At 52.8% G+C, this 25,774-nt stretch overlaps 1 protein-coding gene across 1 annotated transcript in view; it reads right to left on the bottom strand.

Annotated features, from left to right (window-relative positions):
* The window catches only part of LOC124228999 (contactin-associated protein-like 4), a 167,502-nt gene that overhangs the window by 64,828 nt on the left and 76,900 nt on the right, over positions 1-25,774 (bottom strand). The window contains exons 4-10 of the mRNA XM_046644110.1: positions 19,500-19,647; positions 13,142-13,345; positions 12,234-12,415; positions 10,611-10,754; positions 9,297-9,561; positions 4,305-4,454; positions 1,106-1,277 (exon numbers count right to left, since the gene is read on the bottom strand). Coding sequence (XP_046500066.1) covers positions 1,106-1,277; positions 4,305-4,454; positions 9,297-9,561; positions 10,611-10,754; positions 12,234-12,415; positions 13,142-13,345; positions 19,500-19,647 — 1,265 coding nt within the window. The remainder of the gene's footprint in view (positions 1-1,105; positions 1,278-4,304; positions 4,455-9,296; positions 9,562-10,610; positions 10,755-12,233; positions 12,416-13,141; positions 13,346-19,499; positions 19,648-25,774) is intronic.

The following is a 25,774-nucleotide window of genomic DNA, read 5'->3' as shown; positions in this document are numbered from 1 at the left end:
CAAAGAAGCAGAACGCAGCCAAAACCGGGGAAAAATAACCAACAACGGCCCAGAGCTGACAGGTCCCCCTCAGCAGACAGGCGGTTCCTGTAAATTAACAACTGTAAGCGGAGACTGGAAGATATAAAAAAGGCATCGACTGAGTTTCTAGACGTGAAAGCACAGTGTTGACATGAAAATATGCTGAATGGAATTCACAGATGACTAGAGGCTGCAGAAAAGATCAGAGAACGTGACGTTTCTTCATGAACCACGGGGCCCGTGGGCTGTAGGGACGGCTCCACGTGGACAGCTGGACGTGTGTTTAAAGTTCCTGAAGGAGGAAACGGGGTAAAAGAAGAAACAATTGAATACATCGTGGCCTAAACTTCTCCAAATTTGATAAAAGTTGGAAACCCACAGATACAAGAATTCTGATGTTCCCCAGGCAAAATGAATGAATGAAGAGACATTCTGTTTATAGAGCCTGGCTTTCCCGCCCTGGGGACACGGGAGTTCCTTCTTGTCGCGTCACTTCTCTTCTCCTCCATCGTGAGCTGCGCTCCACCCAGCTCCGTCGCCATCACCCTCATTCCTTCCCCAGCACTAACCCAGCCTGTCCCCTCAGGCAGGGCCAGCCTTTGCTGTCCTGGGGAACTTGGGACGAGGCTCGGGTGTCCCACTCTCAAGGCCACCCAACCCAGCAGGGTGGCAGTGGGAACAGAGCCCTGACCACAGGGGCCCCTGGTTTCCTGCATTTGATGATCACCATCTGTTTTGTTCCATGACACATTATTCACCTATTTCCACCCACGGGCAATTGCAGCCACATCAGCCGTGTTTGCTCTGGATGAAGGAGCTGGTGGGCACACAGGAACAGCATTCAGGAGCATGTGCCTTCTGCCCAGATGCTGTCATTTGAAAGAAGCTGCTTTATACAATTATAGATGCAATTTTCTTAACTTTCCATGGGAAATATAACTATCTTACTTGCTATGAACAGCAGGAGCGGTGGGGAGAGAAAGGGAGAGAGAGACAGAGAGAGAGACAGGGGCCGTCTCCCACTGCATCTCTTCTCTGGCCCTCCCTCCCATCTCGAGTGTGGGAGTCGGGGAACCAACCTCACCTGTCCAGGATGCCGCAGGCGTCTATCTGCAGGTGGCTGAAATTCCCGAGCGCCCCCCGCTGCACTGAAATCAGGTCCACCTCTTGGGCGTTAATGGAGACGAGTCTCAGACAGCCCTGGAATCCGCTGAGAGACCCCTCACATTCAGGCCCGGAGCCGGGGCGGAGGCAGCCTACATGTTCAGACGCAGGAAAAAGAGAAAGAGAGCGTCAGGACATGAAGCTGACTGTATCCACTCCGTTCAAGGACGCCTGGCGCTCAGAGGCTCCTTCCTCTGGAGGAGAAGTCCTTTCTGCTCATTCGGGAGGGTGGAGAGCGAAAGTGAGGTGGGCAGGTGTGAACTAACACTGGGGTCAGGAACATCAAAGAGACGAAGGCACATTATGATCTAAGATTCTGACTGAACTCAAATCAGGATCCCCTTCTGAAGCACGCTAGAAAGATCTAACTCTTTTTAGCATCACGCATCGTACGCGTGAAAAATTTAAATGTACATTGATTTAAAATTGTAAATGAAATAACAGATCGTTTTATTATATGTAGACATTGCTGAAATTATGGTGTTTGAAAAACGGTATTAAGTCAGAAGGTGACCAGGCACCTTGCACTCATCCAGAAACCACGCGAGGCCCGTGTGTGGAGTGCACACGCCCACAGGCTGGTTCAAGTGCGGATCCTAAAGACTCGCTTAGCAAACTAAGGAAAATATATCTGTATTTTATAGCACTCAGATTTGTATCAGGCGATTTTGTCAAACACAGAATCAAAAATTAAATGTCTACAGTGTCATCTTAATATCGTGAAAATAACCATCTACAGGAGAGCAAGCACAGCATCCAAAACATCATCCTGAAGGATGTGGATGAGAGAAGAAACCGGCATTTGATAATTTCTGGCGTCAGGCATCCCTGTTCCTTCAGTCACAGCCGCGACCCTCAAGGGCTCCCAGGCCATCCTGGGGCCACTCAGGGGCCTCTCCTCTCCCAGCCACCATGAGCTCCAGCACCCCAGCATCACGTGGAGGCCCATCTGTGCCCCCCGCTGCCCCGAGTCCTGCCACACGGATGTGGGAGCTGCTGCACCAGGAATGTGTAACCAGGCCCCTCAGTGCAGGGTGGGGACAGGGTGGCGCTCGGTGCTTGATGTCACTGTGCGGGCAGATCCAGCATGTGCTCAATTAACATTAAATTTTCCTGTGCAAACAGCACACGTGGGCACCCGTTTTAAGCATTCATATCATTTAACGCCAAACCTTCCCGTGCTCTTTTGATCTGAGACTTACTTTTACTCCACTTTTTCCTTACCTCCTAAAGTGATGCCTCATTAATCTCCACGCCCGGAGCATCATTTTTCCAGAATTACCAAGAAAAATTATTTAACAATTGTTTTTAAACTTAGAAAATCTTCCAGTTATTTAAATATGAGAACTTATCAAATTATATTACTATTTATAATGTTAGATTTGAGGTGTTATGATCATTTTAAGTTATTTTAACAAGTTGACATGTTATTTTAAGTATAGACTTCACCCACCAAATTTATGTGTCATTTTTTTAAAAATAACTCCCTGTGGCCCTACGTTAAATAGTCATAAATGTCACTAAACAGAGCGAGAATCACTGAGCATTTTAACTCTTGCACCAGCCGCGTAGGCTTCCTGCCTCGTAGTGTCTGTGATAGTTATGTGTCCAGTTAAGCTTCAAAAACAGTCATAACCCTCCAGTACTTTCTCTTCCCCATAAGCTACATTTACATGACAAATACAGGTGTGTTTCCAGCCCCTGGGAAGCACAGCGAGAGGCTCCATTCCAGCCCCAGGGGAAATGCGAAGTCACAGCACAAGGATCTGGTCAGCTTCCTTCACATTTTCCTATTTTAAGGGTGACACACGCAGCTCGAGTAGCGAGGCATCCGCTGAGGCTGACGGGCCTCAGTCCTCGGTGCATCTCTGCACGCAAGTCTGCTCCACTTTCCGCCATTTAATATGTTAGGGCTAGAGGATATTAGTGTGGAAAAAATGGGGGGCAACCGTTATCTTCTTGAAATACTAACAGTTCTGCTGATCTCCCTTTCTCATGAAGCGTATCCTTTAACGCTTCCAGAACAAGACAGATGCTGAAGCTTTGACAGCAGAGGCCATAGCAGCCATGGAGACCAGCCACACAGAGAAACTCCGCATGCACCTGGCCGAGGGCCTCGACAAAGAAGGACGCCAAGACACACACAAGGTGCCGCTCAGCTTGCTGCCCTGTGATCAGAGGCAGGGGCAAGGAGCAGGGGTCCAGCCGAGCCCCTTGGTGGAGGCTCTGAATAGAAACATTTCTGAAGAAAACTAATCCTGATTGACAGGAGCTTATGCGGCACTGCCGGGGAGCAGCTGGCCGGCCTCGCTGGAGGCGGCAGGTGGCTTGTTGCCTGTGTCTTTGCACCAGGTTCCCCCAGCTGAGGGGGCAGCGGAGGAGGATGTGGTGCCCCCAGCCTGGCGTCCACCCAAAGCCACACACAGTGTGAAACGGAACAGCACAGAGACTCCACTGGAGGAAGGGGGTGGACGCCAGGCAGCCATAGATGGGCCTGACGGGATGGACGCAGGAAGTTGTGCCAGCGGACCATGCAGCTGCTGGAGCACACCCCACACGGGGCAGCTCGGGCTGGGGGAGAAAAGTGAAGGGAACCAGCACCAGAAGAATTCCAACGTGGGGGCGGGCTGCTCTATTTCCTAAGCAGCAGCTTGAGAGCAGCGCGGGGCCAGAACAGACCAGCCACCCTGCTGGCCACCCTTGGGAGCCAGCCTGACATGCTCTGCCGTGTGCAGAGAAGACTCACAGACTATTTCCTTGACCCGAGAGTGGCGCCTGGACACTGAGGTGAGCCCACAGCAGGGGAGGAAGACGGACACACGGACGCAGGGCCTCTCTGAATCCGGGATGCCGCATACAGGAAGGTGAATGACTCAGCAGTAAGCTGCTAATAAACACGACTGGATGAACGGGATCCTGAGGATAAAGAGACTCGAACGTTTTAATGTAAATTTTACCTCCATAAAGCAGCTGAGAAAAGAGTAAAGTTCCTCACGTCTGCTGGAATCTTGGGGAACCAGCCACACGTGATTTATTAGGAAAACGCCACGGCTGCCCCAGTGGGAGCAGGGCACGTGATCTTCGGGTCAATGGCAGAGGTGTCCCAGCCCCCCACTCACCTCCAAAGCGGTAGGTGTCCCCTGCGCCGGTCCCCACAGGCAGCGCGGCGTGGATGCTGGCGGCCCCGTCGTGGTCCAGGGTCACCCTGAGCTGATTCCTCTTCACCGTCAGGGAGACCGAATGCCACTGCCCGTCGTTCAGTCCGACCCCTGGGGAGGTTAAAGTCAGGTAGAGACGCACCGCCTGGCCCCCCATCGCGCTGAAAACAGTCATGTGAATAGTGAGCCCAGCACGTGCAGGAGCCCGAAGGAAGGGAGGGTGGAGAAGCTCCCCATCCTGCAGAGGGCGATGGTGCGGGGTCCCCTCCACCCCCAGTGCGGCCGGACAGCCCCCAGGGTCTAAGAGTGCCCATCGCCTGGCCCAGGCTGCCTTCCCGCTCCCATCTGTGTAATTTAACTTTTGGGGGGACATTCAGAAGAGCAGCTCCTTCCCAAATTCCAGGATGAATGCAAGAAAGCTTCATGCCGTCTGCTCCTGCTTCACAAACTTCGGATGAGGATCTGAGTCTCTACAGCGACCACTGTGACAGCCAGACCACCGTGCGCTGGGCCGTGTCAGAGGAAACCTCCGATGTTCCAACGTGTGGAAGCAAACACATTTGCAGACGCACAAGGGCTGCATCCGGCTCTGCTCTTCAGCATCTTCTGACACAGGGCCAGACACTCCACCCTGGACCGCAGGACGTGGCGCGTCCAGGCCGCTCTCGTCAGACGTAACTGCCACATGGGGGGCTGTGGATCCTGATGCCCCAGCAGGGAGCAGGGTTGTGTGTAGGGAGGGGCCGAGGGGAGGTGAGGCGGTGCCAGGCCCAGGGAGCAGGAGAGGGCTGAGGGGGCGTCCCCTGGGTGGGGGCTGTTCCAGGGCACCAGGCAGGTGCGTGGCAGATGTTTCAGCACCTCTGGCTGCTGCTCCTGACAAACGTGCTCACAGTCCTGATTCTCCCCACTGGCCAAAGGCCCCCCTCGTCCCCATCAACAGGCCTGGGGACAGGGCAGGGCCTGAGCGTGGGTGCGAGGATGCACAGCCATGTAGCTCTGGGGAGCAGAGGGGGGTGCTGCCTACAGGCAGCCTCACTCCTCAGTGCTACCAGATCCCCCAAATCTCATAGGAAACCAGGCATCAGGACTTTGCTGTCAAATCTCCTGATTTTTAAATGTTGGCTACTGCTTCAAAAGAAAAACGGAAAAGAAAAGGCTCTGTCAACCAAAACACAGGTGAGTTATCGCCCGGGACTGGCAGCGTCTGCAGCCCTGAGCGAGCGTGAGGCCAGCTGGAAAAGGCGCTGTTCGCAACCCAGGAAACATGGAATCACACGCTGTCACGTTGTGGGTCCTCTTCGCTCCCCGCCGCGTCTGAAGTTCTTGTGGTTTGACACACACAAGGGTGGCAAAGATCTACAAGGCATTCTGTGGCATACAGAATTATTTTTGAGCTCTAGTTGGCTGGAGTAATATTTCTTAAAAATTTTAAATGAAAATTTTCAAAGCTGGCAACTATGTTGAAAACTTTACCCTATAATTCAAACATTTATGCAAATTGTGACTCAATTTTGCTCCATGCTCAACACAATTCAGCTTTGAATCCATGTCAGAATCTTAACACATATCAGATTCCAATTCAAATGTTAATAGCTGAGAAAAAAGACACTCTGATTTAATAGAAATTTAACATGATTTCTTAGTTATTTAATTTATTATAATTAATAAATAAACACATTGTTCTCATTAAAGGACCACTATACTGAATTCTCACTGCTCTGCTTGAATTGCTACCTTGATGATCAAATGTCGGTCACGTGAACTGCAGGTCAGAGATCTTTGCCTAAGTGGAAGAAAATTGTCAAGTCATCTATAGATCATTTAATCTTTTAATCCTTTAATCTTCAACTACAAAATTCACTTGCTTCACTAACTCTAGTAATCAATAAAAATTTCAGAAGAAACAGGAAAAACGAAAAGTGGGAATTGGTGGGAAAAGGTCGTCTTAAGCAGAGAGCAAAAGTATTTTATCCCATGTAAACGTGTTTGTTCTGCTTTTACACTCACGGATAATCTGTGTCACAGTAGCGATGACCACGATCACACTAACGCTTTGATGTTGTGTCCACACCTGTCACTACAGAGCACCTGCCCCCCAACTCCACAGCTTCTCCGGTCAGGAATCTGGGGGCGCTCAGCTGCTGCCTCTGGGTCACAGTTTTGCATGAGGTCCCCGCAGGGTGTGGCTGGGGCACGGTCTCATCTGACAGCTCAGCCGGGCAGGGTCCACTCCACCCTCACTCTCCTGGTTGTCAGCAGGAATCAGTTCCCCATGGACTGTCGGCTGAGGGTCTCTATTCCCTGGTGGACATTGGCTGGTGGCTGCCCTCGGTCCCTCACCATAGGGGCCTCCACGGGGAGACCCAGCATGGCTGCTGGCCTCCCTCAGAGGGCACGAGAGGAACATCCAAGATGGAGGCATCATCACTCCGTGTCCTGATCAAAGAAGTGACAGCCATCACTTTCATCACATTCTGTTCTTTGGTAGCAAAACACTGGATCCAGCTCATCCTGTAGGGAGAGGACTATGCGGGCCGTGAACCTCAGGAGGCAGGATCCCTGGGGACCAGCTCAGGGGTGCCCCCCCAGAAGCCATGACTGAGTCTTGTGTTGGATATAAACATGAATATAAAGATTTGAAAATCAATTATCACGTGTAATTTTATTCCTAGCAACTTTTCAAATATTCATACCAGTTGATGGGTTAAAAATTACACTGGCTTCATGGTGCTCATTAAAGTAACATTGCGCCAGAGCAACTTTTTTTCTTAAGTATACTTTATTTTTGGGTGAGGAAGATTAGCCCTGAGCTAACATCTGTTGCCAACCTTCCTCTTTTTTTTTCTTCTCCCCAAAGCCCCATAATACATAGTTGTATATCCTAGCTGTATGTCCTCCTGGTTCTTCTATGTGGGACGCTGCTACAGCATGGCTTGATGAGCGGTGTGTGGGTCTGTGCCCAGGATCTGAACCAGTGAACCCCGGGCTGCCAAAGCAGAGCACGTGAACATTAACCATACGCCACAGAGCCAGCTCCTGGCTCAACTTCTACTAGATGTTCACAGCCAATGCATGACTGAAACCTCTTGAGAGCACAGCAGGTTCATCACTGTAAATGCATGAGAATAGCACACTGGCTATAAATTAACTTTGCTCTGACGCTAGTCTCCAAAGCCAGCCCGTTGTCAAGATCCTGAGTGTGCTTTCCTTCTCTCTTGTGCACCTACTTCTGTAGACTGACCCCGTTGTGAGCATTCACGAGAGGCCAAAGGACAGCCCTTTAAAGACAGTGAAGGGACAGAGTCTGGGAGCTCCACATTTCCAGTGATGGGTGAAGCAAAACAGAACTACATTGCAGGGTTGTGTATGGAAATGGGGGTGCCTGTCCTTCTTTGTGTTTAGCTTCAAATTTTATTGCTCTTGGCAGAGATTCCCTGACAGAGAAAGACTCGGTCCACTTCCAGTCACTTAAACATCAGAGGTCAATGATTAGACGGGGCTCGACTTTGCTCTAAATCAGCGAAGACCTGACACAGCTCCCTGGTCAAGAACCCTGCATCCCACATGGACATGGGTGCATCCTCACCAGATGCAGCCCCCTGGAGTGGACGTCATGTGCAGGACTCCATCAGAGACCCTTTAGTGACATCATTTCTGACCATGCAAATGACACGGTGGTGCTCAAACGTGGTGGCAAGTCCCCAGGCGGCCAGCACTCCCAGGTCCTAGGAAGGGCATTCCTCCCCAGATGGAGCGCTCAGCGGTAAGTTGTGTGACGGAAGAGCTCGTGGAGAAGGCACTGAGGTTGCCCTGTGCAGCGTGAGCCTCTCTGAACACTGGCTTCCCTCTGCAGAGCCTCTCCCGAATGGAGACGCCCAGGTCCCAGAGCCTGCAGAAGGGAGCCAGACTGGCTGGGCCATTTCACCCCTGGAGGGCCCCTGACAGCCTTCCTCACTGGTTCCAGGGCCGTGCTTTCATGGTCCCCGCCATCACCATGCTCGGATCGGATCTCGGGTCTCCAGGGTGCTGCTTTCTGAGAGTGTGACCCCCTCAGTGGGGCCCCCACAGCCCTGGCTGCGGTTTGGCTGCTGTGTGGTCAATGTGCCCCCTCTTCCCTCCTCCCCTTTGCCCTGGTGACACCCAGACCTGATGCCAACTTGCAAACCCCAGGAGCAGAACACGCCCACAGCCCTACGTTCTCTCCTCTCCCTCCTGTTCTCCATCCAAAAACAATCAGCCATCACTTACTGTAACTAAGAACGTTAGCCTGCATCTCAGAAGCCTTATCAGAGCTTTTGTCCAACACAAATAGCTCCTTACTGGACAGTGGGAGTGGAGACTAAGAGAAAGGAGGGTGTCTGCCCGGGAAGGTGACATTTCCTCTGACTGTGACAGCCACGTGGAGCTCAGGCGCCATTTACAGACGAACCACTGGGCTCGGGAGGCTGAGTTCTCCAGCCAGACGGTGTGGACACGGCTCCATGGCTAACAAGGGCTGAGCTGCGATGCTGTCACCCTCGTCACCAAAGACCAAGAACAGTGTCACTTGCTGTCACATCTTATGGCAGAGCAAACACACCAGAAGTTGCCAGATGTGGAAAAGGCGATGTGAGCCATGCTGTCTGGTTGTGAAGTGCTACTGGGGGAAGGGACGGAGCAGGGGGGTCAGGAAACAGGGTGAGGAGGGGCTTCCTCAGGCGACCCCTCCCCCGGTGGCTGGTCTGGGGGACAGGCGGGCCGGGCGTCCCTGTTCAGGCCACTTTGGGCACTAAGCTGGTTTTACGTGACTATAAACAAGGAGCCGGTCTTCGAGGACAGGACTCAGCTATCTGGACGTGGGGACGGCATGTCTTAGGGACGTGAGGAACCGTTTTAAAAACTTGTACACTTTGTGGGAAACATTCTGTGGGTTCTGGGACGCGCCGTGTGGGCTGCGACTGGGGGCGGCATTACCTGCAGTGACGTCACTCTGGGCTTGTCCTGGAGATGAGGACAGACCCAGCCTGAGGGTCCCATCATGGAGAGCGAGAACGAGCCCCCCGGAGCCTTGATGGGGCCGGCTGGACAGCAGGAGGCCCGCGCTGTTCCACGTCCGGAACTGGAAGCTGACGGTGGCCCCGTCCTGCCCCAGGGTGCCTGGCAGCTCCAGGTGGCTCCCGGCGCTCAGAAAGGTGATGGGCATGGGCTGCGGCCGAGAGCAGGAGAAGGAGATGGTCCCCTGAGAACGAAGGAGAGGAGATCTGAGGAGGCTCCACTGCCCATCACAGCGGCCGGGCCCTGGGAGGGGGTTGTGCTGTCACCAGGTGTCTCCCTGGGGCCCTTCCCAGACCAGCATCCTGCCTCCAGCCAGGATGGCGTCTGCCTGATGCTGACCAGCATGAGCACCCCCAGCGCTCTCCAGCCTCTGCCCGCATCCGCCCCCAGACGTACCAGCTGCACCAGCTCCCTGGTGACAGCAACGTGGCCACGCCTGTTTCTCACCCCGAGTCCAGGGGACCTCGCTTTACACACGTCTGGATCAACAGCCGGGACAAAGCCTGGTGTCTCAGGGGAGATGCCCAAAGGCCCCAAAAGACACCTGAGCCTCAGGCCACTGGCTCAGCCCTTTGTGACAAAGTTTACCTCTCAGGAGGGGACTCGGTTAACACTCATGACAGTGGCCTTCTAACCAGAATGAAATGCTAGTTAATCTCTAGTAATGACAGGACAGCTCGGAGAGGTTACAACTGGCCCCAATCACCCGGCTATTAGGAGGTGTGTCCGGGATTCTGGCCTCTCATGTAAAGTCACCCACGTTCAGATCTTTATCATCTCCCTGTAAATCATAGAAAATACCACCACAGCTCATCGACAACAGGTGTGTGTCTAAACTCCCACGGCAAATGCTTTCTTCCAAAGGTCTCAGACACCTCGGCATTCAAGACGAGGACTCGGGTCCTCTGTGGGTGGTCAGCACCCGCTCCAGCTCACGGTGGATGCTCATCGCTAACAGAACTGGTCTCTGGACAGTAAGATATCGCCACTCAGGGAAGCACATGCTGAGACTTCATCCTGGTGGTATAATTTCACCAAAAACATGTTTCTTCATCTCATATAAAAACAAATAACTGTGAGCCACGGGTGCCTTGGTCCGTGTCTACTTCTCAGGTGGGGAGGCTGTGAGGTTAATAAGCGCCATGCTTGACCTGATCCCCCGTTTAGGGAGGCCCCACTCCCCTCAGTGGAGCTGGCGCCTCTCCCGCCCGATTGCCCCGCGTGGACTCTTACCGTGACGAGAATCTGTGGTCCGTGCCGCTTAGCCAAATCGATGATGTCCTCTCCGTTAAAATTAATGTTTTCTAAACATCCGTTGAAGTTTTTTCCTTGTAAGGTCACTGATTTTCCAGGTGCTAGAATCCCTCCAAAGCTGATCTTAGAAAGAAAAATGGCATCAACGGTATTCTTCAGTGGTTTTCTGATAAGTTGCTGAGAACATCTGTGACTCATAGGTGTAGCCGGAAGTCACAGGGATGCCAATTCTGCATAACTGCGTAGAGCTGTGCTGGTTAAATTTAGATGAAATTCTAAGAAACAGATTCTGAAAGTTTACAGGTGGTTGCTCCCCAGCACAGTAGAGCATCTTCATCAATAACTGGGGAGGCTGCGTAAGTTAGCCTCCAACCGGGAAACTGAGGCCGAGGGGGGCGCTGACTTTCCTGGTGGGGCGACAGGTGCAGGTGGACCAGGACTCAGGGTCCCTGGAGCAGAACACCAGGCCCGCCGGGTCCCGTCTGCTCCTGCGTCACCAGCCCCGTGTGGATCCCTCCTCCCTCCTACACCTTCCTGTGCTTTCCCTTCAGAGCTGGGGAAGCCGCGTCCGCCCAGGATGGACCCTCTCCAACGCTGGCAGGTGCACGGCCTGAGAACCAGTGGCCTGGCCTTAGGTGGGAGACGTGGGGATGCAGCCCACTCTCCAGAGTCCCCACAGGACCAGGCTGAGTGGCCCTGAGAGTTGTTGCCTGACTCCGCCGTGCCACCACGTGCCCCCCTGTCCTGCTGTCCCGTCCCCTCACTGCTTTTCCCAAGGCCACATCTTTAGTGTCCCAGAGAGCTGGTCTGCACAGCCGCCCCTTCAGTAACGTCACTATTGGATTAACTGATCTCCTTGGAAACGTGACAGATCTGACTGTGGCACATCCCTGATGAGGGGAACACCCCACCTTTACGTCCACGGATCCGTGCAAAACCAAACCTGGGCAAAAACCTAAAATGATTTTCTAGTTAATATACATCTCTGGCTGGAATATACAGTCATCTGTTTATAAAATATCATGGTGTTGTCTTTGTGGCACATTGAGAGTTTAGGGTGATAAGATTATGGATGATGCAAAAGAGGGTCAGAAGTGCCCGTTTTCTGTATCAGTCACGTCCATTTATACCAAAAGGGCATAGAAACAGTTTTTAGTTTTTGATAGTTCATGAACTTGAAAATGTTTTACAAAAATGGCATGAAAATGTTATATCTTAGTGCAATTTAGATATCTATGTGCAAAGGGCTGGAAATATGTCAGGTGCTTTTAAAAACTGAGTGATAGGACGGTGCATGTGAATCTATTGTGATGCACCGGCCCGGAGTGCACGACCCGCCCCTCAGGTCTGCACAGGAACCAGTCCCGCTCGCTGTGGCAGGAGGAAGTTCCCCCTAGTTTGGGTTAAAAGCTGAAGTGTGCTTCCTCGGCTCCCCCTGAACATCAACCTTGCAGGCCCCAGGCTGCAAAGCTCTTCCACAGCAAGGACAGCTCACCTTTACCCCAGACCTCAACTACCAGGAAAGGGCATCTCTGTGCATCTGGGCCCAAGTCACATTTAAATCCCTCATTAACCCCGTGACAACTGACTGGGACTCCGCACCTCAGGATCCAGGTCCTCCTGGCTCAGGTCTCCCCACACCCGGAACTGCTGTGAGCGCCCGTCCACTGTGAGGTTCACGAGCTGGTGGGAGTGCTCAAAGAGGACTGAGTGCCACTGCTGGTCATCCAGGAGGCTGCCCAGCGCACCACCAGGGCCAGAGGGCGACAGGGGTGAGCTATCACCTGGGCAGAGGAGAACGGGCATCATTAGGTCCCACTAGAAACCAAGCTCTCTTCAGCAAGCTGCTGCAGCTGACCCTGGACCCCATGTCCTTCCCACCCATCCCAGCTCCCTCCCTGGATGCCGTGTCCCTCCCACCCATCCCAGCTCCATCCCCGGACCCTGTGTCCCTCTCACCCATCCCAGTTCCATCCTTGGCCATCTCTTTTCATTATCAAGGCCTTTTGCCTGTTTTCCTTGGAAACACTGTCTTTGCTATGAACTCATTAGGGCCACCGCTTTCTTGACTTATATTAGGGTGGGCCAGAGGTTCTCAATGGGGTAACCTTGTTCCCCAGGGACACTGAACATGTCTGGAGACATTTTGATGCTCACATTGGGGTGTGAGTGCTACCGGCCTCTAGTGTGTAGAGGGTTGGGATGCTGCTTAACTTCCTACTACGCACTGGACGGCCCCCCAGAGAATCCTCTGGTCCAAGGCATCAGTAGTGCCGAGGTTGAGAAACCCTGGGATGCAATGAAGTAGCTCTATCTGAAGGATACAGAGAGCCCCAAGGATCACCTGCCAGTGCAATTATTACATTACAACACACTTTTATGTGAAAACACAGGATACGTGAGGACAGGCTTTCATCTGTAATGATGCTACAAGACTGGGTGCAAAAATACTTCCATATCATTGATAACCAGGCGATCAGATGGTGGAGCTCCCCGCCTGGTGCTCTTACCTGAACCGACGAGCAGGAAGAGTGTCCCCTTTACCAATGCCAGGGTGACGCTGTCTCCCCCTCTTCCCTCTCTGTGGAGCAGAACCCCATCACTCTGCATGGTTTTAAATTTCAAAGAGATGACGTCTTTTGCCGAACTGCTGGTATTTTTAACAAATCTGTAGAGCAGGGAACTTTTTCCATCAAAATCAATCACCTGGGATCCTGCAGAAAAGATGGCACACGTTGTACCAGGCGCCAGCATGATTCTCATTAATACGTTTAGATGTGCAGAGCCTTGCACGCACACACAGAGCCACGAACGTGTACCCACACACATAGAGGCACATATGTGTGCATCCTTGCACACACAGACAGAGCCACAAACATATATCCACATACACATGGGCACATACGTGTGCATCCCTGCACTCACACGCACACACACACAGCAAATTTCCGGCCCACCCATCAGATGACACATGATTTCTCCCAGCAGGCGTTGGTGTATTAACAATATAACACTATTTGTTTTCAAAGTTCTCCTATGGAAATATTCCTGGACTCTGTTTTGTATGCCTGCTGTCCCTTCACATCGTGGGCGGTGTCCACCATGTGGCCTCTCAGACGCTCCTGTCTGAGCAGCACCCTTGGAGACATTCTTGGTTTCCATACGCTGAGGAAGCTGACATCTCTCAGGTGACGGGCCTGCTGCTCCTGATGGTGATGTGACTTCCCGTTCTCACACACGCTCCCTTTAAAGCCCTGTTTTCCGTGAGTGAAGGTCGTCCTGCAGAGATGCTGGCTCTTGCGACTCCTTCGCTCCCCTCTGTCCACCACGGGTGCTAACGGGCACCTGATCTCACCTGGTCTCGGGGGCAGCTGCCTGGCCAGAGCATCAGGAGAGGGTGTCCTGGGGGCCAGGCCGGCTCCAAGAATCCCATCTGCCCGTCGGGGCGCACGTGTCCCGTCCCTCTGTAGAACACCCGTGCGCGGTCCACTTGCATGGAAGAGCAGGGCCCCGTCACCCAGAAGGCGCCCATTTAACGGGAAAGGCAGTTATCCTGGAAAAACGCCTGTGGTCACAAGGACCCTCGGCCTCCTCGGAAGGGGGTGATGCACAGAGGGCACGGCCACCGACTTGTGGGGAGCCCTGGGCGACGCTGCGGTAGAGCGTCGCAGACACAGAGGAGAGCTGCCCAGAGGGTTCCCAGGGGCACCCAGGGGTGGATCCAGGAGCACAGACTCAGCTTCCGGCCTCCATATCACACTGTGGGGGTCCCCCGTGTCCTGACCACGCGAATGGGGACGGCTGCGGGCATTGAACTGTTGGGCTCATTTCTTCCAAGACAACACAATGCACTTACTCCCTCGCATGACTTATTTCTGACAAAGCCCCAAATGCTGGCAGTTGTGTACGTGGATGTACACGCCCTTTAAAGGGTCCATCCCATGCAAAATAAACCACAAATAACAACTCTTGCCCACCGCAGGAGGAGATCTTTTTAAAATCCATGTTTTATTTTCTTACATCTTGTTAATGAACTTAGAAATAATTTATTTACCAAGTGCACAAAGAATAAATCCTTCATTCTGTTTAAAAAGTATGTTATTTAGCCAATTATTCTTTCTGAGTGAAGTTGGATGAAAACACAGGACTCCGTGTCAAAAAACACAGTGCGTCCTATGATTATCAATGTGCAGCCAGACAGGAGAGCTGCCACAAGGCGCCCTTGTGAACCCTGCTGGAGCCACAGAGACTCGGTGACACTGGGCTCGCGTCCCCGAGGGGCAGGGACGATGGCCAGTGGTATTGACGCCCACGTGCAACTTGCTTTAGACAAAGTTGTGCTCCAACGAATGTGTCGCCCAGAGTAATTCACTGACCGTTTCTGCTCTCTCTGCAGTGACCTCAATGTTACTTTGTGTGGGCAAAGCTCATCTTCCCTATCACTGAATGAATGAATGAATGAACATTTCAACCAGTGGTGCCCACCCTCAGCACTCTGCCATGGTCATGGACGAGGCCCGGCGCCCCGATGGCCGTTCCCCTGGATGTTGCTCCCTTGGGGTGGCTGCGAGCAGAGGCTGTCCCAATTCTGGCGCTGACACAGGAGGGGACGTCATTGATGACCGTGACTGGTGGCCTGGGGGAGGATGGTTGTCTCTGACCTCTGTGTCCTTCCCTGACCCCTGAACACGGACTAGAAGCTCTCAGGGCAACAGGAAATCAGAGGGCCATTTTTATTCTGAAGATGGAATTTTGAAGCATCACTAAGCTGGTTGTAAACGTTGCAAAACATGAAGCCTGTGGCATAGACGGATTATACCATAAAGTTTCCTTTGTTCTTTCTTGCAGTTTCTCATTTAGTCATTCACCACGCCCATCTGTTTTATTTTTGGCTGTTTTGTGCTTAATGGGCACATGAGTCGTCCACGGTGGTGATTTCTGTAGACAAGGTGAGAGGAGGGTCCCGGCCTCCACTCAGGACCCTCCGACTTGGGTGGTGACGGAGGAGGATTGCCGTCTTCTGCCTCCTTATGGGGCTCTCCTGTGGCAAGGACCATGCCCATGTACACACACATAAACACGTACACACATGCACACGCACTCTCAGGAGAACTCACACATCACAGAGAGAGAATTATTTTCATGCATTATTAGCATGTATTTTCATTATTTTTTGAAACCAGAAAATCGTTTCAGTTTTAAGGGTTCCTCCAGGGTGACACGGCTGAGAACTAACCCAGAGTCCTCTGCCTGGAGGCCCCAGGTCACTGTGAGGACGTGAAGCCCTCTGTCCTCTGATCGGTCGCAATGCCCTGTTTCCAATTGGGGACACGTCCGTCCATCAGTCATCAGACTGGTGTTCATGAGGCCTCACGTCCCCACTGTCAGAGCGGCAGTGACGATGCCCAGACCCTCCCCTGGGGCTGTCCCTCAAATGCACGTGTCAAGGTCCGTAGGTAGCTCCACTGCCAGCTCGTATCTGCATTTGCACAGAAGCCCTCATGGGCTCAAGGGCTCTCGCCAGCCAGTGTCCGCTTGTGTCACAGAGATCTTACCAGCTCTCTTCTCCAGCGGGAAGGGTTCCTCAGTGAGGCGGATATTTCTCCCGTGGGTGCTGTTTTATTTGCTCCTAATGTATCCTGAGTGGAAGTGGCTAATAGCGGAGCCAGCGGCAGTAGCAGGAAGGTCTGTGTGTGGCTCCCGCTCGCCCCTCCTTCTCAGCACAGAACACACCCTCCTGAAGGTAGAGAATTTCACAGCCCTGTTGGATTGTTGACACAGGATCGCAGGGTGAGATGACCCACCAGTGGTTCCCCTCAGGCAATCTGCGTTTAATCAGAGCATCCAGGCACCTGGAAGCTGCAGCATGTGGTCCACTCTGAGCCCCGCCCGACCCCTTCTGGCCTTAACGTCAGGCGGAGAGCTGATCTCCGAGGCTGCATGGAGGATGAGCAGACCCCTTCCTGGGTGGGCGCCTCTGCCCACCTCCTCCACACTCCGGATGATGCATTCCCTTATTCATCCATTTCCCTCCTGTGGACCAGTGGACCGGTACAACTCTGCCCCAGGATGTGCAGGTTGCCATGGGGACAGAGCAGGTTGCCATGGCAGCACATGGGCATGACACCAGCCCGGACAGGGGCGCCGGGAGTTATCAGCAAAGGAGGTGAATTGGGGCTGATTCAGAGGCAGTAGGCACAGCAGCAGAGGTGGGGGAAAGAAGCCAGGGCAATTATCCATCCTCAGCGTTCAGTGTACAGTGTTCAAAGCTTGGATGCAATCTCAGTGTGACCCTCAGGGTGAAGGGTCGGTGCCCTGAGGGCAGGAGGAGCCACTGGAAACTCACAGCTGTGCAGTTGCGGCTTGTGTCCCTTCCTGTACGTATGTTACTCCTCAGGAGATGTGGTCTTAAAATAAACAGTGAAGGCTAAGCACGGCAGACACCAGAGACTGTCTGTGCAAAGGCCCTGAAGCCGCCAGAGACATGGTGACTTTGGAGGGCTGAGATCGGTCATCCTGGCTGCAGGGGGGCAGCTCCTTCCTCTGCTGCCTGAGTGGGCGGGGGAGCAGACCTGAGGCAGGACCAAGGGAAACAGCCGGGGAATTAGCACGTAATGCGGCTGCAGCGAAGGCCCCCTGCTGGGGACAAAAGCCAATGTGTTTGTTGGGTTGGCAGGTGGGCAGGCTCTTGCTCACTGCAGCCAAGGCAGCATTTCCAGGGGTCAAGAGATACCCCCGGGGCTGCCACGGTTATCTGGGACTCAACCCAAGGGTGAAGGACAAAGTGGGGTGGGTGGATTGAAAATGAACTGGAAGCTGGAACCCCGGGATCGACTGGGCTGGGGTGGCTCTGCTGTAACTGGGTCCAGTAACTGAGAAGGGAGGTCCCCTCCCTGAGAGGGGACTTGGGGCCCTAAACTGTGCTGGGGTCGGGGGCTAGAGGGAATGCTCAACTGTAGCCAAAGGAGGCGTCCCAGAGCAGTGGGGTGCTGAAGGCACAGGGGGACACTCATGTGCAAAGGGCCCGGGGGCCCTGGAAGGACGTCCTCCACCCAACAGAGGCGAGAGGAGCCTGTGCCTGGCGAGCCGTCCACTCCCAGCGAAGCAGACCCTCTCGACCAGCATGCCATCGGCTCCTCTGCATGCTGCTCGCGAGTCCCTGGCTGGTCCTCGGCCGGCTCGGTCCAGTTTTAGCAGGAACCCTGCTGCATCAGAGCGGAGAGAGCCCCGCCCCGAGGTGTCCTCTGGAGTCTCGTCCCCGCCCCTGCCTGTGGGCGGGAAGCCCGGCTTCCTCCCTGAGTTCGGGTGGAGAGCGAGTCCTGGATGACGTCCCCCCATCGTCTCAGCCCACCCTGGAACCCACGAGCGCACGACCAGGGGACAGCCTCGCGCAGGAGGAGAGCGTGTGGGCGGGGACGTGGGGCTCGGGAGCCGCCGAGGCCAGACCAAGGGAGGCTCGTCCAGGGGCCACCGGCCCGCAGGGAGCAACACGGGTTTATGCCGACAGTGAGGTCCCAGCCTGGAAGCTGGGGGCGTGAGGGAGGGCTCGGCGGGGGGCGTGGCGCAGGATGACAGCGATGGGGACGCGGGGCGGGAGCAGGTGGGGTTCCTCGGAGGTCGAGGGGGACGCGCGGAGCAGGAGGCGGACTCCCCGCGATCACACAACAGAGCCGGGGCTGTGAAAGCGGAGCGTGAACAGCCAGGTCTCGCCCTGATGGGGATAAACAGGCAGCGTCTCCCTTTTCTGGGAGCAGATGCTGGGCTGTGTCCATCACAGTCATAGATGATCTGAGTTTTGACCCAGACCTTGTGTCCCCAGGAACTCGGTTTTGCTAAATCCGAGGGTGCTGCTGATCCCGTGGAAACAGCAGGGCCGCACTCCCTCGGGGGCCGGGTCCAGCTCAGCTGACGTGGCTGCAGCTGATGGCAGGTCCTTATCGGAGCGCACGTCCCCCTCAGAAGGAGGAACTCAGGGAACTGGAGACCAGGGACATCCAGTGTCGGAGTCTCAGCCGTGAACACCTCCGAGATGAGGGTGTCCAGGGTGAGGGGACGGGTGGCGGAAGCGCTGGGTGAAAGGACCCTGAGACCACTGCCCTCAGGACCGTGCAGGGCAGGGGCATGGGGAGGGGCAGAGAGTGTCAGGAGGGACAGCGGCCTTGATGGCTCCCGCAAGGTCACCCTGTGGGGGTGACAGCGTCAGCCCCCAGTCTGACCCCTGAGCTCTGGGTGTCCCCCCGATGGACCCACACCAGACGCCTGTTCTACCCTGTTCACAGCTGCAAGCCCTCCTAGGCAGCTCCCTGGCCCAGGCTGTCCCCGTCACCCTTGTTCTGCATAATCCGTGTGTCATCTCCTCATTGTAAGGAAAATAGACCCACTTTCCACATCACATCCCTGCTGTAATTCTCTGCAAAGAACAAGTCCTGATGAGTGTGGACGTGATGAATGAGCGATCGAGGGACCAGGACGCTGCTCAACACAGCCCCACCTCTGGGAACCTCGGTGTACATGTGGCTGGGAGGTGAGAACCCGCCCACGCGGGCCAGTGGGGCTTGTGAAATAACTGGATAGAGAGAGACAGAGAGAGAGAGAGACAGGAGACAGAGAGAGAGAGACAGACAGACAGACAGAGACAGAGAGATAGAAAGACAGAAAAAGGAGAGAGGGGCCATGGCCATGAGCCCTGGGAACAGACCCTCAGCAAGAAGATCCAGGAAGCACGGCTGGGAGTTCTCCCTGGGTTCCTACGCCAACACGGGGTGGAGTCAATTATGCCTGGTAAAGACTTTAGGAAGAGCCCTTCTCTCTGCATCTTTGCAGGATGCGGCAGACCTGCAGGCGCCCACCCGCCGGCCCCGCACGTACTGTATGGACATCCGTAGGCCTCCACGCGCATCCCGATCCGACCGTCGGGGTTCCAGGAGGAAGGCAGGAAGCGCAGGTGCCTGGCCTCCACGGGCGGCCGCAGCCTGTGGTGCACCACGCTGTCCGCGTTGGAGTTCCCGGGGAAGCCCTGCAAGAGAGGGAGGCCTGAGTGCACCGGCCGGGGGCTCCTCGCTCCTCGGAGGGTTAAAGAGGCAGGAAAACCTGGAACCATCTCCTCACCAGCCACCAGGGTTTGCGGTCACAGAGCAAGAAGGACACCACCACCCACCCTCTTGGGGCCAGTCCACGGGCCCCCTGTGCTGATTCAAGCCTTTAAACCAAGTGGAACCTGGAGCCTCCTGCAGAGCTGGCGCTGAGAAGCCCTCACCACGGACACTTGGGTCCTGACCTCAGGGAGTAAAGATTCCCCCTCAACACACACTTGGGGGGCAAACACATGACAACGTCCGAGGGATCCACGCTGGGATCTACAGGTTCCAGCAGGAGAGTCCCTGAAGTCGCTGTATCAAACCCCTTTGATGGTGGACCAGGGGACCGGGTCTGGGAGATGAGATTTGCTGAGACCTCACGGCAGCTCTGGCTTGGCCTGTCCCTTCCCTTCCTGCTGCCCCATCAGGCCGGGCTGTGGGGACGAGGGGGCGAGGGGGCCGCTCTGTGCTGGCCTTAGGGGAGGGCAGCCCCAGGTCCCCAGCATGTGGAAGCAGGTTCCTGCAGCCTCGAGCTTTTCCCAGGCTGTGTGCTCCGTGATCCTGGGACCTCCTTCAGCTCGGCTGTCACTCTCTGAGACGGGTCTTTGCTGAGCTCCGAGTCCCAGCAAGGTTCCCTGCCCTGTGTCTTCGCAGCCTCGTCCCCTGGGGCCTGTGTCGCTTGTCACCTCAGCTCTGAGCCGCTGCTCCTGGCCCCTGGCTCCACCCAGAGACTGTAGAGAAACAAGCCTGAGGCGCAGAGACCCCTGTTTCCTTGACAGAATGGACAGTTCAACGCTGTACGGTCTGGTGTCAGGGGGCAACCAGGGGCCTCGATCTTGAATCGTGTGCTTGGCTGCCCGGCCGGCAGTAGAGGGTGCTGGGTGCTGCTCATGTCACCTCCGGGGAGGAAGGCCTCCTGCCGGAGGGCCACAGTGAGCCCACAGCCGTGCTCCTCTAACACGCTCTGGATGGAATTAGATTTTTCTGAAAGATGTGTGGCATGAGGTCTGTAACCGGGTTTCACTATTGAAAAATGGAAGATAGGATGGCGCATCAGCTGCCGGCGAGTGTCCTCATCGGGCGTCTACACTTAATGTGGTGGCGGCTAATTCAGGAGGGAACATGGGGCTGGGGGTCAGGTTTGGGGGGGTGTGTGTATGTGAGATCTCCCCATCACATGAGGGCTGTGTTTCCCTAGGTCAGTGGTCTTAACCACCACGTGGGTCTGAATCACGTTGAGGGGCTTTCTCATGGCAGCTCCTGGGCGCTGCCTGGCAGGCTGTAGGAGGAAGGCCGAGTTCTAGCAAGAAGGTCCCGAGATCCTGGGAGTCTGGGTGTCTGGAGCTGCGGGTTGAGTTGGGGGGGAGCGCTGGCAGGGAGACCCTTGCTCTGACCAGAGCTTTGGCCATGTGGCAGGGACATGGCAGCCCCCAGGCTCAGGGTTATTACATCATTTTATATCACATTGTAAAGACTAAAGGCTACTTATTCATTGTATGAAGTCACAACCAACTTTCAGCCTTAAATTAACCTTATCAATTATGGTGTAAATAATTTGCTTTCAGCTAAATAAAAATAATAGTTTAGAGGAGAAAATAAAGATTTCAATTCTGCTCATGTTCATCAAAAAGCAGGAAAATACATTTTATAAGAATGCCTCATTGGTCTTTACCAGTTTTGTGTCTTTATTATAGAACACTAAGATCACTCTAAATGGTGCCTTTCAACTTACTATTTAGATCTTATTTAATAATACAAAATATAATACAATTATATAATTATAATATAAAAACTCTATTAAAATGGCATTAATTTACTGATGGGAATATAAACTGGTGGAGCCATTATGGAAAACAGTATGGAGATTTCTCAAAAAATTAAAAATAGAAATACCATAAGATCCAGCTGTCCCACTACTGGGTATTTATCCAAAGAACTTGAAATGAGCAATGCAAAGAGACTTATGCACCCGCATGTTCATTGCGGCATGATTCCCAATAGCCAAAACATGGAAGCAACCCAAGTGTCCACCAATGGATGAATGGATAAAGAAGATGTATATATACACAACAGAACACTGAGTCATAAAAAGACAAAATCGTGCCATTTGCAACAACATGGATGGACCTTGAGGGTATTATGTTAAGTGAAATAAGCCAGACAGAGAAAGACAAACACCGTACCATTTCACTCACATGGAGGATAAACAAACACATGCTAAGGAGAACAGATTGGTTGTTATCAGAGGGAAAGGTGGCGGGGGAAGGGTGACGGGGACAAAGGGGCACATATTCATGGTGATGGATAAAAACGAGACTTTGGGCGGTGAACATGATGCAGTCTATACAGAAACTGAAATATGACAATGTTATAAGTCAATATGACCTCAATAAAATAGTAATTTTAAAAAAACCCCAAAATATAATGTCCTAGCTTTTCACATCTTGCAAATGGCATTGGACTATGAAAAAATATAATGAAAAACTACCAGTATACCTGTGCACAGAGCAACAACAAAACAGCCCAAATTGAACATTAAAATTTCATGGTTAACGGACTGTGGGCCGTACTGGGTTTTTCTGACTGCCTCCTCCCGATGGAGGTCAGGCCGCATGTTTTGAGCAAGAACACGGCCTGGTGACGGTGTGAGCCTCTTATTGTGACCCACCATGGACACGGCCTCAGTCGTGCACTCCTGGTGACGTGAACTCTGATCACTTGGTGAGGAGAGTGACTCTTGCTTTTGCAGCTGGTTGATGAGACAGCCTGGTCCTCTGAGCTCGTGCGCGTATCCTGTCCCAGGAAACTTCTCGTGTGGTGGTTCAGCGCCCTCTGTGAACCTGGCTGAACCGGCCACCACACCGGGTTTAGGAAATGGAGATGCAATGTCGGCATTTCTTCAGCTGAGTCCTTAATGCTCTTCTGTTTAGAAGAGCTTTCTCTCTGTTTCTTTTCTTTCATGATGCAGACGGTTCAACGGCTCCTTTGGACTGTGTTACCATTGTTGCCTTTTTGTCAAACTGTGCAAATCTGCTCAGGGGAGACCCCTCACCAACCCCATGAGCGTGCAGCCCTTCCTCCCAGCTCAACTGGAGCTCCTGCCTCTGCTTGTCATCAGCTCCTCTTCCAAGGAACCCTGGTTCCTTTTAGGACCCAAGTTCTAGATTCTGTACCATCTGCTTTAATATTTCAGGAAGAGTAGCAGACAAGTATGCTATTTTGTAAACCTTCTGATATTTGTTAGCAAAATAAGTATTTAGTGCATTTGCACGTGTTTTAAACGTATTCGGATACCGTATGGTAATACAAGTCCTGCTTATGTGAATTTTAAGGAATTGCATTTTGTAGGTTACATACAACCATAACTATTTCCTTAAGCTGTCAGACAGAGCAATTGCTCTAACAGATAAAGAAATTTAATGGAACAGTCTCTGAGGAAGCTGGGGACGTCGTGATTGGGATGACTAGTATAACGGTCTTATCTGTTGTGCTAAATTAACGCTTATCTTTACAGAAACAAACACTAGATTCTATCCTGTTCATAGTGTCTCCAAACTTCGCTTTGAATCTTCCAAAATGACCCGGACGCTCACGGATATAGCAACTGTGGACGAGAGGACAGACACGAAGACCTATTCTTGCTTTATTTCCTCAAATCTGAAAGTCGGGTTTCTATACTTGTAGGAGCAAGTTTTCCCTTTGAAAATGCACCGCCTCAGGCAGCGCTTCAGAAGCTCAGATCCCGATTCAGTGACGCAGATAATGGATGAGGCAGAGTGGCGTCGGGTTTAGCTCCGGGATTTGGAATTGACACATGGTGTAGACGGACCTTGTAATCCCAACTCTCTTTTACTAACAGACATGTGACCTTGGGTAGGGGGATGCGTTACGGTGAAGTACGGACGGGGTATTTACTTGAAGAGGCTGAAGATCCGGGTTACAGTGTTGTGGGTCCAAGCCCACCCACATCCAGTAACTCCTACAGCTTTCCCATGGGTTCCTAGGACGTGAGGCCAGCTCAGCCATGTGGTCGGACACAGAACCGATTTGCTGTAATACGGACAACGCCCAACAGCTTTAAAAGCCCCACAGCCATTTTCTAATTCAGTAATCAAAGCTGATTGCTGTTTAATAAATGACCAAGTTCAATAAGTCACATTCTTTGGCGATGTATAACGGTGACCACTGTGGGGTTTTCTGGCTGTAAATGGTCTTCAAAATAGTATGTTTAGGAATGAATGACCAATATCAAGTACTGATCAGTATGAAGTCAAATCTCTCTTTCACTCTGTTTGTCAATCCTGCCAGTGAAACCTAAACGACAAAGCCTCGTATCACGTCAGGATTTCTAAGTAATCTTCCCTTTCCTGTGTAATTCAGTTTCAAGGTAAGAATAAATAAGAATGAATTCTGTTGTCACGCGTTGATCTGATGGTCTGAGGATAATGTCCCACCACTCCCGGTCGGGGTCACACCTGTCCAGGCGGGTAATCAACTCCAGAGAGACTCATAAATGAGAGATTTACTGACCATGGTTATATTGAAGAAAATACTTCACGTTTATATTTAGAATCGAGTGAAACTTCCCCCGTGTTTGAAGCATGTGTGTCTTCAGAGAGCACTAATTTGAAAATATGAGTGATACCGATTGAAACAATGAATTCAATGGAAGTTTCCTTTTTGTTTGTTTTTGATAAGCATGGATTAAACTATGAGTAGTAATCAGCTTCACATGATCTCATTTAATGCTCTAGAAAATGTGGGAGAAAGTCGAGTTAAACCCATGAAATGTGAGTTTGCGTCAGAATGTCATGAAGATGTCCGTGGACCCTACTTCCAGCTGTTCTGGTGAGAATGCAGGCGCCATTCGGACCACAGACACTCCCTGAGATCCTGGGTTCTCATTCCTGCTTCTCCTGCTGCCTGTGCTGCCCCAGGGCCTGCCCCGCCCACCCCAGAGGCGCCAGATGAGACCCTCTCTGCCTAGTGCACCTGCCAGGGTTTCGGCACAGCTGAAGGCGCCCAAGACACTGCCACCTGAGGATAGAGGGGCAACTGGGCCGCTTACAGAGGTGCAGGCAGATGGGAGGGACCCAGGGGGGCAGGGGCACCACTTCACAACGGGGCAGAGCAGGGTGGCCCCAGGGTCTGTGAGGCATCTGTTTGCCCAGCTGTGGCATCTCTGGGTGACAACACTGAACAGAGTGTGTCTCCTGAGGGGCTGCGCAAAGACACACGATTATTAGGCACACCATCTCATGCACGTTGGCAAGATTAGTCCTGTCTGATTAAGGTAATTGGATATCTGTGATGTCTGTTATTTGAAGATATTGAATTAATTAAATTCGGAGCATTAAAAATGTAATCAGCCTGAACGAGCACTGGATGGAATATTATGAAGCCAGTAAAATGCTGCTCTGGTAGACGGCTGAACAGGAGCATGTGACATGAGACGGCATCACATGAGCAATGTAATTAGGAGCTAGAGGACAGTTAGAGCCGGGACAGCACGGGGGAGCTCCTGGAGGAGCTGGCAGTCCTACCAGGTTACAGGATGGGGGTGGCTGTGGGTTATTGCTAACGTCTCTGTTGTACTGTTTTCTCGCTGGTTACCATACTCATAGAGTTCAGTGCCGTAAGCAGAATGTCAGAAACAGCGTTCCCTCTTTCCCTCTGCTCTCCCCTCCTCACCGCGAAGGGTCCGACCTCCTGCCTTCGCCTCACTCCTTCCAGCGTCTCCCCGGCCAGGCCCCCATCATCCTCTCACTGTGGTTCTACCCACCTCGTAAACACACCCAGCGACCCCCTTAGAGCTGGCCATGGTGCTCTGACCACTGGGATGGGCATACACTGTGGACCCGCTCCCCTTCCAAAAGCTGTCTACCTTTTCCTCTTGAAGCACCATCTTCTTTCTTTCTTTGTTGGCAAGTGAAAGAATAGCACGGGTAGCTGCGTTTGCTGGCGTGTGCTGGCAGCCGGGCCGCCCTTCTCTTGCACAATATCTACTCTGAAGCTCACGACCTCCCTGTGAGGGGGGAAGTTGCTACTTTCCCTCTAGAGAAGAGG

Source organism: Equus quagga, chromosome 17 (genome assembly GCF_021613505.1).
Source record: "Equus quagga isolate Etosha38 chromosome 17, UCLA_HA_Equagga_1.0, whole genome shotgun sequence".
Taxonomy (NCBI): Eukaryota; Metazoa; Chordata; class Mammalia; order Perissodactyla; family Equidae; genus Equus; species Equus quagga.
Note: the sequence above shows the minus strand (reverse complement) of the source record. Positions and strands in the feature narration are given on the sequence as shown.